Here is a 12,525-nt window from a genome sequence, read left to right as displayed (position 1 = left end):
GACAAGCCTATGCACGCTCAGCCAGACTACTGATCCCAACCCTTGAAGGACGGACTAGAGTTTTGGCGTCCGGGAGGATTGCAGCGGGGACAGAGCATAGGGAATGTCTAGGCAGTAAGTGCAGTGCTTGGACTTGGCTTTCGAATCCGAATCTGACAGCCCTGGGCTCAGTCACACCCTGTCTAGTACAGCTGTGTGACCTCAGGCAACAGGCTTGTCCTTTTCAGAGCCTCTGAGACTTTCAGGACCACTGGAGGGATTGAATGGGATGGTGTGTGCTCAGTGCAGGGTGGAGGCAGGGGGTGATGATGGTGCAGGGAGCCCACACAGCCTCTGTGTTCATAAGTCTACCAAATCTCCGGACACCAAAACGGAAGAATATCGCAGGCAGTGAGAGCGGCCCTGGAGAATTCTGATGTTCACAGGAGGTTGGTCCTCATGCTGCAAACATGCAGATTCGCACCAAGCTCACTGCCCCTGCACATAAGGATAAGGAAATGGGGGTCATGGAGAGGAAGCAGGTGGACACTTATGCAAAACAGCAGCTGGCACCCCTTGAGAAAAGGGAGCCCAGAGTTTGCTGTAGGACAGACACAGTTGGAGTGTAGGAGGAAGTACAGGCTGGGGAGTTGGAACTACCCGGGTCCAGGCCAGGCAGAGAGAACAGAAGCAAACTCAGCCTGAGTACACACAGCCTTGCAGCCCTGGACACAGTTGGGGCGGGGGGGGGGGGGGGGGGGGGGCGGGAAGGGTGCGAAAGCAGGCGTGTCTGGGGTTAGAGACCCCACGAAGAGCCAGAGAGCCCCAGCTGAGTGGTGACAGGCCAAGGGATGCAGCCAGCCTGGGACTTTGATTTCCAGCTAAGGAGCCCTGGGAGTGTGTGGCCCTCCCGCTGTGTCAACCATCTAGGGAGAAGGCAGTAGAGCCTGGGTATGAATTGGAGCTTCTGGGCTGGGAAGGATCTTGGCCAGAATGCAGGCCCACCCAGGGAGGGTCAGGATGGCCTGTGAGCTGTGCACAAGTGACACATCCCTGATAATGAGGTGCCACGGGCATCACAGGCTGATGCTCTTAATTTCCAGATAAATCAGGGCCTATCCAAAGTCATGCCCGCAATAGTGTCTCTCACATTCACCTACAGCCCAGCACATTGCTAGAGTGGGAGCAAAAGGGGTTGAGTTTCAGCTAGTGAATGTCCTGGAATTGGTAGGTATAGCTGTGAGTGTGTGCTGTCCATTGCTTCTGTAATGTCCATCCCAGCAGAATGAAGGTTGAGAGCCAGTGCTGTGTCTGCTCCTTTCTGAGGCTCAGGCTCCTGCTTGAACCTCCCCAGCGCTTGGCCAGCTTCTCCTCGAATGCGCAGCAGCACGATCATACTCTGTCACTGGACAGCTTGCAAAAGGAAAACTCTAGGCTCAGAGATGTGCATCACGGCATTATTCATAATCAAAAACAAACCGAAAACACTCAGGGCTCAAATAAAAAATAACAGAGGGATTATAACTATGTTATAATAAATTCACCCAACAGAATAGTCATCAGACATTAACAATGATCGTTGGGAAGTTTATGTAGCAACATAGAAAAGTACAGTTGACCCTTGAACAACACGGATTTGAACTGCATGGGTCCACTTACAGGCAGATTTTTCTGATAAATACAGTATAGTAATGTAAATGTATTTTCTCTAGTTACTTTATTGTAAGAATACGGTATATAATACACATGGCATATGAAATAGGTGCTCTTTATGTTATCAGTAAGACTTTGGTCAACAGCACGTTATTAGCAGTTAAATTTGGAGGGAGTCAAAAGTTATACACAGATTTTTAACTATGCAGGGGGGGTTGGTGCCCAAACCCCAGTGTTGTTGAAGGGTCAACTGCATATTTACAAAGTGACTTAAATAAAAATTTTCCACCCAAAATTGTTCAGTATGATTGCAAATATATAACAACATATGTTTATTTTTTAAAACAAACACTACTTGGATTTTTATTTTGGTCTCTGTACTTTTTTTTTTAATTTTTTTAATCTTTATTTTTGAGAGAGAGAGAGACAAAGTGCGAGCAGGGGAGGAACAGAGAGAGGGAGACACAGAATCTGAAGCAGGCTCCAGGCTCTGAGCTGTCAGCACAGAGCCTGATGCAGGGCTCGAACCCACTAACCGTGAGATCATGACCTGAGCTGAAGTCGGACGCTTAACTGACTGAGCCACCCAGGCGCCCCTGGTCTCTGTACTTAATGTTATGAGACATGTTACCTCACATAGTCTCCCAGCTGCCTAGTGGAATAGTTAGTATTTGCCCCTTTTACAGATGACAAAACAGAGGTTCACAGTTGTTCAGTGAAGCCTCGCATCCAGGAAGTCAGAGCCAAGACGTGAACTCCAGACTTGATGCTCTCTCTACTGTATCATGTGGGATCAAGACTAGAGAAGGGGACTGTCTGTAATACTACTTCTCGAAGACTTTCTTTTCTGTTGTCACTAGAAATTTCTAAAGGAAGGAAGTGTTGGCACCAACAGCTCATGCAGAGGGTGAGGATCAGGGAGATGGCAATTCATCAGATGCTTTGCTCTCTTCTCCAGGATGACATAGAAGCATATCGGACCCAGAACCGCTTCCTAAACTCCGAGATCCACCAAGTCACAAAGATCTGGAGAAGGGTGGCTGAGAAGGAGAGGGCCCTCCTGATGAAGGTAAGAGGCAGAGTCCGTCTACATGCCCAGTCACCCTTCAGTCCCTTACCTTCTCAGCCCTGTATCGCTCTGTCCTTATCACCTGCCTGCCCTGCCTCTGGACTGTGCCATTTACAAACTGCCTTTCTGCCTCAGGCATCTGTGCTCTGATTGCTGCGTCTGATCACAGAAGTACAGAGGAAGGGACAGGCGGCCGTTGTCATACCTCCCCTCCGGGTTAGAGTAACTGCCAGAATATTCAAAGGGCTGCCCCACTTCATTTTTCTCTTTTCCCCTTGTGGGAGCTAGAGCTTGAAGACTAGACATTCAAACACAACTGCATAGGTGAGGAAATTAGAAAGTGGCCATGCACACCCAGGGAAAGACTCAGAAAAGAGATGACCTCTCTTGGCCCAGAGACAGCCTATAACAGCCAAAAAACAAAAACAATTTTTTCTTAAATTGGGAGAATCTGATTCCACTACTACCACATTATTAGATTCAGATGTCTAGTTTTCAACATAATAATCACAAGGCGTACAAAGATATATAAAAGTATGGCCCATTCAAAGGAAAAACATAAATTAGTAGAAACTGCCCCTGACAAAGACCTGATGCTAGATAATACTAGACAAAGATTTTAAAACAGTTGTCTTAAAGATGTTCAGAGAACTAAGGGAAGATGTAGAGAGTCAAGAAAGCAATGTATGAAGAAGACAGAAATATCAATAAAGAGATAGAAAACCTACAAAGAAATCAAGAAGAAATTCTGGAATTGAAAAGAACAATACCCAAATGAAAAATCCACCAGAGGGATTCAGAGGTAGATTCAAGCAGGCAGAAGGAATCAGTGGACTTGAAAATAGGATAGTGAAAATTATTAAGTCTGAGAAACAGAAAGAAAAAAAGATGGAAGAAAAGTGAACAGAGCCTAAGTGATGTGTGAGACACCGTTAAGCAGACCAACATACCCATTATAGTAGGGGAGTCCCAGAAGGAGAAGAGAGAGAGAGAGAGGGGCAGAGAGAATATGTGAATAAAGGCTGAAAATTTCCCAAATTTGATGAAAGACATGAATAAAAATGTCCAAGAAGCTCAACAAACATCAAGTAAAATAAATTCAAAGAGATCTACACTGAGACACATCACTATCAATCTTTTGAATGCCAAATACAAAGCGACTGCTTGCAAGCAGAAAGAGAAGTAACTCATCACATACAAGGAATCCTCAAGAAGATTATGAGCAGATTTCTCATCAGAAACCTTGGAGGCCAAAATGCTAAAAACAAAGACAAACAAAAAGCAAAGCAAAAGAATTTGTATCTGGCAAAACCTTCTTCCAAAAATGAGGGAGAAATTAAGAGAAATTCAGAGAAACGAAAGTTGAGAAACTTCATTCCCACTAGATCTGCCCACAAGAAGTGCTTGCACAGTCCTGTGGGGTGCAATGGAGGTACACTAGGCAGTAACTCAGAGGTGTTTGAAGGTATACAAATCTCAGTAGAGGTAAATACATGGGCAATTATAAAACCTAGTATTATGGTAAAAATGGTGTATAATTCCACTTTTGTTTTCTTTTTTTTTTTTTTAATTTTTCTTTTCAACGTTTATTTGTTTTTGGGACAGAGAGAGAGAGCATGAATGGGCGAGGGGCAGAGAGAGAGGGAGACACAGAATAGGAAACAGGCTCCAGGCTCTGAGCCATCAGCCCAGAGCCCGACGCGGGGCTCGAACTCACAGACCGCGAGATCGTGACCTGGCTGAAGTCGGACGCTTAACCGACTGCGCCACCCAGGCGCCCCGCACTTTTGTTTCCTATATGATTTAAAAGACTAATACATTTTTTTAATGATTAATCTAAAAGCTAGTATTATTACAACTTTGGTTTACAACTCCACATTTTGTTTTCTACCTAATTTTGCATTTAAAAGAATCATTACGTTATGTTTTGGGGCTCACGATGTATAAAGATGTAATTTTGTGACATCAACAACCAAAAGGGTAGGGATGGAACTATAAAGGAACAGAGTTTCTGCATGTTATTGAAGTTAAGCTGATATAAATTCAAATTAGAATGTTATAACTTTAGAATTTTAAATTAATCCCCATGGTAACCACAAAGAAAGAAGCTATAGAATATACACAAAAGGAAACAGAACAGGAATTTAAACATTTCACCACAAAAAAACACAGTAATGCAGGAAACAAGGGACAAAAATGGTATAAGTCAGCAAATAAATAGCAAAAGGATAGACATCCCTTATCAATAATTACTTTAAATGTAAATGGGTTAAACTCTCCAATTAAAAGAGTTTGACAAAATGGATAAAAAAAAAAGATCCAACTATATACTGTGTACAGGAGACTCGCTTTATATTCAGAGACACAAATAGATTGAAAATGAAAGGTTGGAAAAAGATATTCCATGAAATAATAACCAACAGAGAGCAGGGTGGCTTTGCTAATATCAGACTGGAGTGACTTTAAAGTTTTTAAAGTTACGAGAGACCAAGAAAGACATTATATGTTAATAAAAGGTTCAAGACAGTGAGAAGATACAGCAATTATAAACATTTATATACCTGATAACAGACCAGCAAACTATAGGAACCAAAAATGACAGAACTGAAGGGAGAAATAGATAATTCTACAATAATAGTTGTAAACTTTAGTACCCCACTCTCAGTAATGGGTAAAATAACCAGACAGATGATAAGTAAGGAACTAGTGGCCTTGAACAACACAATACACCAACTAGATCTAACAGGTATAACACAGAACACTCTACCCAGCGACAACAGCACACGCATTCTCCTCATTTTCCAGGACAAACCATATGTTAGGCCACAAATTATATCTCAGTAGATTTAAAGAGACAGGTATCTTCTTCAACTGGAATGGGATGAAGCTAGAAACCAAAAACCGAAGTCAAACTGGAAAATTCACAAACTTGTAGAAATTAAGCAACATACTTTGAAACAATGAATCAAAGAAGAAATTACAAGGAAAATTCGAAAATACTTAAAGGCAAATGAAAAAGAAGACATGTCAAAACTTATGGGGCACAGCAAAAGCCATGCTGAGGAAGAAATTTTTTTTTATGTTTATTTTTGAAAGCAAGAGAGACAGAGCATGAGCAGGGAGGGGCAGAGAGAGAGGGAGACAGAATCCAAAGCAGACTCCAGGCTCTGAGCTGAGGAGGGAATTTATAGCTATAAACACTTTCTTTAAAAAACAAGAAAGGTCTCAAATCAACAGCCTAACTTCACAACTTGAGGAACTAGAAGAACTAAACCCAAGCTGGCTGATAGAAGAAAATAATAAAGATTAGAGCAGAAATAAATGAAATAGATAACAGAAAAGTAATAGAGAAAATCAATGAAACCAAAAGTGATTTTTTTGAAAAGATGAACAAAATTGACAAACCTTGAGCTAAGTGAACTAAGGAAAAAAAGAAAATTCAAAATCAGAAATGGAAGTGGGAACATGACTACTGATTTTACAGAAATAAAAAGGATTATAAGAGTACTATGAACAGGGGCGCCTGGGTGGCTCGGTTGGTTAAGCATGTGACTTCAGCTCAGGTCATGATTTCACAGCTCATGGGTTTGAGCCCCGCGCTGGGCTCTGTGCTGACAGCTCAGAGCTTGGAGCCTGCTTCAGATTCTGTGTCTTCCTCTCAGCTCCTCCCCCACTCATGCTCTCATGCTTGCTCTCTCTCTCTCTCTCAAAAATATTAAAAACATTTTTAATAAAAAAATAAAAATAAATTTTTAAAAAAGTACTATGAACAGTTGTATACCAACAAATTGAATCACCGAATGAAATGGACAAATCCCTGGAAACATAAAGCCTACCAAGACTAAATCATGAAGAAATAGAAAACCTGAATGGCCTGTATAACTAGTAAGGAGACTGAGTTAGCAATCAGAAATCTCTCAACAAAGAAAAGCCCTGGACCTGATGGCTTTACTGATGGATTCTAATGAACATTTAAAGAAGAACTAACAAAAGGCCTTCTAAGACTTTTCAAAGAGGGTGTGTGCAGACTAGTGAGGATCAAACACAATCAAGATGCAGTTGGGCACACAGGATTCTTTGGGGCCCAAAGGAGGAAAGAAAGTCAGGGAGGAATTCCTGGTGGAGGTGCCTTCTTGAGCTGAGTCCTAAAAGTGAGTTGGTGTTATCCAAGCAAACAGTGGAGAAAGGCCTTCCAAGAAAAGAGACAGCATGGTCAAGACCTATGGATTGAGAGGAAGGGGAAAGGTGAGAAAGGAGACATGAGGCTGAAGGGGGGAAATGTTGGGACGTTCTCTGAGGAAACTGGCAGTTGTAGAAGGGTTTTGAGTGGGGCAATCGGGGGTGGGGGAGATGGTGGTGCTCAATCAGACTTATGTTTTGAGAAAGCCAGGGGCTCATTGGGCTTACAGAGGTGGGCTGGAGAGCAGGAGATTCGGGGGTCTCAGAAGTGCCTGAGAAGACTACTGGGAGGGGACTCGGGAAGCAGTCTTGCAGGCAGAGGGACATGGAAGTGGGAGCCACCTGGGTTGGGGAGGAGGGCAGGCTCACCCGATGGCCTGGAGTTGGTGCTTAGCCAACGTTTGGAGACGGTAATCTGGGCAAAGGTGCAGCAGATGGGCACCCTTGGCCAGGAAGCTCCCACTCTGCCACCCCAGGATGAAACAGGAGCCAGGCTGGCCCAGAGGTCACAGCGATACTATGAGGCCGATTTTTCCTGTCCAGCTTACAAAGAAGGAAAATGGGCCTAGGAAAGTGACGAGACTTGTTCAGAACACTCAGTTTGTGTAAATAGAAATACAAAAGTTCAAGACGGGCAGGGAGGGGCAGGGAGCGTGCAGGAAGGCCACTGATGGGAGAGAATGATGCGTGGCAGGAATGGAAGGAGCCAGTGTTGTGGCAGCAGGAGGCCCAAGGGCAGTGTCCGGAGCCTCATAGCCATCTCCTGGGTGCTGCTCAGTAATACCACCTGCAGAGAACTGCTCTAGGCTAGGTGCCCTGAGAGGGACTTTACACACATCAGCTCATGTAATCCTCACCAGAATCCATATGATTTCCATTGGTTAAATGAACAAGCTAGGGCACAGAGCGGTTAAGTAACTTGCCATAGCTCACCCAGCCAGCAGTGGCCGAACCAGGATGGGACTTCAGGCTATGCAAGAACCTGCACTGCCCCTCCCCACCTTTCCTCTCTTTCCTCTGAATCCAGCCCAGCCCTGGGCCTGGCTCTCTTGCCTGAAGCCTTCACTGCCTTGCTATAAACCCTTGGGTTTGGGGCCCGTCTCCTTTCCCTTATACGATGGGCTGGGGGGTGGGGAGGGGATGCAAGATGAGATGGGAGAAGAGCTTTGCTGCCTGTAGCTGCTCAGGCCTCTAGGGTGGCCCAAGCCCAACCAGGTGGCCTGACAGCCCCACCCCTCCCTCCACAGTGTGCCTACCTCCAAGCCAAGAACTGCCAGGTAGAGAGCAAGTACCTGGCGGGGCTGCGGAGGCTGCAGGAGACCATGGGGAGCGAGGCCAATGACTGCTCAGAGCTGCTGAGGCAGCTCATCCAGGAGGCACTGCAGTGGGAGGCCAGGGAGGCCTCGGCAGAAGGCGTGGAGCTGAGCCCTATCAGGTGAGCCCCGCAGGCAGCAAGGGCAGGTCTTGGTCTGCCTGACCTGGGGAGACCCAGCTGCTCTGCTGCTGGTTCCTGCTGACCGTGTACGAGCACTGTGCATCCCTTACTTTCTCGTATCTTCAGGTATTGAGCATGTGGTTGCGATGAGCCCCCTCTTACGGCTAAGGTGGTTTCACTTACACTTACACCTCAGCTGTAAGACGAGGTGGCGTAGGCTCAGAGGAGGCAGCCCCTTCCCCAAGGCCATGCAGCATACTAGTGCAGCTGACCTGGGTCTGCCTCTGAAGCTCTGTTTTCTCCACTTCTCCAGGCTCCCAGAGATACTTGTCAGAGAGGGGAGGAGGAGAGACAAGCCAGCTGCCTTCCCCAAACAAAGCCCTTGCTGAGCCCAGTGGACATGGGCAGTTAAATATAACAAAAGGGGCTGTGGCTGGGGTCCAAAGACCCCCGAGGCTGGGAGGCTCGGTGGAAGGAGCCCAGGCTTTGGAGCCACCCCTGGCCGTGTCACCATGTGACCTTGGACAAGTCACTTTACCTTTCTGGGCCACATATACAGCCTCCATCAGATGTGGGCTAAGATTGCTGCTTTGCAGGATCAGTAGGACCAAATGAGACCGCACATGCAGAGCACACAGGGCAAATAAATGTTAGATCAATGAAAAGCTATGTGGAATGGATCCCCAGCTCACCCATCTTGCTTGTCAGTGATGCTGTCTGTTCCCCATCCATCCTTGGGCTTACTGTCTTGTGGGAGTGGGATTCTATATCAGCAGTGCAGGACTCCTTGAGCCTAAGGCCTCATGGGGTAAGAAGAGGGTTCTTTATATCTGCACAGAATCCACTTACTATGCACTTACTATGTCCCAGACACTGTCTAGGCCCCCAGCATTTTACAACAGGGGATGTCAATGTCAATGGGTCTCCATGGGGCAGAGCAGGAATTATACCCCTTGTACAGATGAGCAAACTGAAGTTCGGAGAACTGAAGTCACCTGCCCAAAGCTGCATGGCTAACCCGCAGTGAAGCCCCGGCAAGAACCTTGCCTGGGGTCCAGCCCCTGCCCACTGCCCCTTCTCCGGGGAAGGACTCTGCGAGGTGTTGCTAACGTGCATTTTTCCTGGCAGCGAGTATGATGAGTATGGCTTCCTGACGGTGCCCAACTACGAGATGGAAGACCTGAAGCTGCTGGCCAAGATCCAGGCACTAGAGGTGCACTCCCACCACCTGCTGGCCCATGAGGCTGTGGAGCGGCCGCTACGGGAGCGTTGGGCTGCCCTTGGTGATCTCACGCCCTCGGTCGAGCTCAAGCAGCTGCTGCGGGCAGGTGTGCCCCGAGAGCACCGGCCGCGTGTCTGGAGGTGGCTGGTCCACCTCCGCGTCCAGCACCTGTGGAGCCCCAGCCGCTACCAGGAGCTGCTGAGCCGGGGTCAGGTTCACGAACACCCTGCAGCCCGCCAAATTGAGCTGGACCTGAACCGCACCTTCCCCAACAACAAGCACTTTACCTGCCCCGCCTCCAGCTACCCCGACAAGCTACGCCGGGTGCTGCTGGCCTTCTCCTGGCAAAACCCCACAATCGGCTACTGCCAGGGCCTCAACAGGTGAGCATCATGGCTCTAGTGAGGGCACAGCCCTTGTTCTCTAGAGCACCTCTCTGTCTCTTTGGAGTCTCCCAGGAACATGGAGAGGGGAGCCCAGGAGGCTTGATTCCCACTGTACAGATGAGGACAATATGGACATGTTCAAGATGGGGACAAGGACAGGTTCAAGACCACGGTAGCTCCTCATGCCGTGCTTTCTGCTTTGATCCGTGCTCAGAGTGGGGCCACCCATGTAGAAAGCATCGCGAATGGTCTCCTGGGATTTTGTAGTGTGCACAGCTCAGCTCACACATTGCAGAACTGTGGGTCAAGGCTCATTTGCTTCAGACAAAATCCATTCAGAGGAACCCAAGAGAAAGAGAATTTGTAAATGTTACAGGGAAACTCCTAACAACCAGGAAAAGAAAAGAGAGGACGAGACCCCATGGTCATTAGAAACCGCGGCATCTCCTGTCTCTAGCAGGGCCACAGCACCACACAACCCCAGGGGTGCCAATCGCGCCGTAGTCCATGGGGCCAGGTCCCGACACTGTGCAGCACCACACCCTACTCTTCTGCAGCCTTTACGGGGCCTCACAGTCTCTGGACTCTCTTGCTTTCAGCAGACCAGCCTCGGTCCATCATTCTTTGGACATTTAAGGCCCATTCAGAACGGAGAACTCAGTCCCTGAGTCTGGAGCTTTGTCAGCAAGTCATCCCACTTGGCGATACCCTCTTGCGATACCCTCTTGCCGCAGGCCTAAATTCCCAAAGGAAAGAATGCAGCCGGGCCAGCCTGGAGTCGGTTCTGCTTCTGGTGCAATAGCAGGAGATAAGGGATTGGGGGTGGAGGGGGGGGTGCTGACTGGTAGGGCTGCCCCCTTCAGGACTGTGGAGGACTCTCATGGATGCCCTTAGCTATCCCGATAGAAGTTACGTAATCTCAGATATTTCCCAAAGCAAGTTTTGACTCTATTTATTTTTAAAGTTTTTTTTTAAGGTTTATTTTTGAGAGAGAGAGAGAGACAGTGTGAGTGGGGGAGGGACACAGAGAGGGGGACAGAGGATTCGAAGCGGGCTCTGCACTGACAGCAGAGAGTCCAATGTGGGGCTGGCACTCACGAACTGTGAGATCACGACCTGAGCCAAAGTCAAAAACTCAATGGACGGAGCCACACAGGCACCCCTTTGACTCAATTTAATTTAAACACGCATACACTGGAGCAAAATTTACATAAGACCTTCTGGTGTTTTTTTCAAAAGAGGTGGTGTGTGACATTTCTTTAACACAGAATAAACAGTCACAGCGTCCCTACTCAAATTTGAATGGTTCCTAAGGGTAGATATTTTTGATACTTGATTTCCAGCCTAAATTGGGTGAAATTGAGCATATATACATGTTCAGTTACTGGGAATTCAGAGTTAAACCACAGCACAGCTAATCTGCGCTGAAGGGGCGGGGGAAATCCTATAGTGGGAAGGATCTTGAGATAAACCTAGAAGGAAAGAAACTGTTCCCTGTGTGGATAGAGGCAGCACAAAGGCTGTGGAGGGGTATGTAGGAATAACAGATGGAGAAGGAGGTGACACCCAAGAATATTTCTTTAATTCTTTCTCTGAATACCTTTTTTTCTTACTGATAGTTAGTGTTTAGGCACACATCCATATTATTGCTTAAAATCGAAAGTTATTTGTAATGGGAAGAGCCCCTTTCATACGTGGAGAGTGCGGCCCTTAAACCCCACCTTGCAGGCCCCTTTCACTTGTCTGACTGCCACCATCTAGTGGCAACTGATAGAACTGCATGCATGGTGTCAAAAGAGGACACACCCTGCTTCTATGCAACAAATCAACCTGTTTAGAGGGTGACAGGTATCATGGTAATAATACACTGCAGATTTAGGGCAAAAACGTTAAAGCTATTTCCCTTTAGGACATAAATGGAGTGCTTTAAAAGTAGCTGTTTCCCACATCACCATGCTACTTCCTTTGCAGACCCACTTGAGCCTGAAGGCCTTAAGTCGGAGTCTGGTTGTAGCCCTGAGCACTTGGTGGGCCCTAATTGGCACCAACAGCCTCTCATTACTGACCTTTTAATGTGTAGAGAGATCTAAGCTGGTGCCAGCAGCCAGCTCCTGGACTGAGCGCGTCCTGAGGCTCCAGTGGAATGGGGTAGGGTGGAGAGAACACCAGGCTGGGACTTTGGGAGCCGCTCTACCACCAGCTGACTGTGTGACCCTGAGCAAGTCATTTCTCCTTTCCAGGACTCGGGTCTTCCCATCTCTACAATAAGTTTATCTAGACCCAGGATGACCAGTAGGAAGCATCTGTCTAGAGCCTTCTCTGGTGAGAGTTTCTGAGGCAGCCTCCAGAGTCAGTGGGAAAGAGAACAATGATGAATTAGTTATGTCTGCCCTGGGCATAGACAAAGGGAATGTTGTCATGATTGATTAGTTATGTCTGCTCTGGGCATAGACTAAAGAGTGGTGGCCAGTGTTTCACACGTTTGCTATCCCTGAACTAAATGACCTCAGAAGGCACCCTTTCCCCAGCTCTGAGAGGGCAGAGCTTCCTATTTCCAAAAAGACCTTTGACTCTTCTCTTCATCCACTCAGCTTAGACTCAG

The 12,525-nt window shown here is 47.1% G+C and overlaps 1 protein-coding gene across 3 annotated transcripts in view; it reads left to right on the top strand.

Annotated features, from left to right (window-relative positions):
* The window catches only part of TBC1D2 (TBC1 domain family member 2), a 56,792-nt gene that overhangs the window by 39,117 nt on the left and 5,150 nt on the right, over positions 1-12,525 (top strand). For 2 of the 3 annotated variants that reach the window (XM_006939308.4, XM_006939310.3), the window contains 3 exons: positions 2,591-2,701; positions 8,128-8,315; positions 9,444-9,920. In XM_006939308.4, coding sequence (XP_006939370.2) covers positions 2,591-2,701; positions 8,128-8,315; positions 9,444-9,920 — 776 coding nt within the window. The remainder of the gene's footprint in view (positions 1-2,590; positions 2,702-8,127; positions 8,316-9,443; positions 9,921-12,525) is intronic. The other variant, XM_045042932.1, reaches the window with a different exon arrangement.

The sequence above is a fragment of the Felis catus genome, chromosome D4 (assembly GCF_018350175.1).
Source record: "Felis catus isolate Fca126 chromosome D4, F.catus_Fca126_mat1.0, whole genome shotgun sequence".
Taxonomy (NCBI): Eukaryota; Metazoa; Chordata; class Mammalia; order Carnivora; family Felidae; genus Felis; species Felis catus.
The sequence above is the reverse complement of the archived record's forward strand: the minus strand, read 5'-3'. Positions and strand labels throughout refer to the sequence as shown.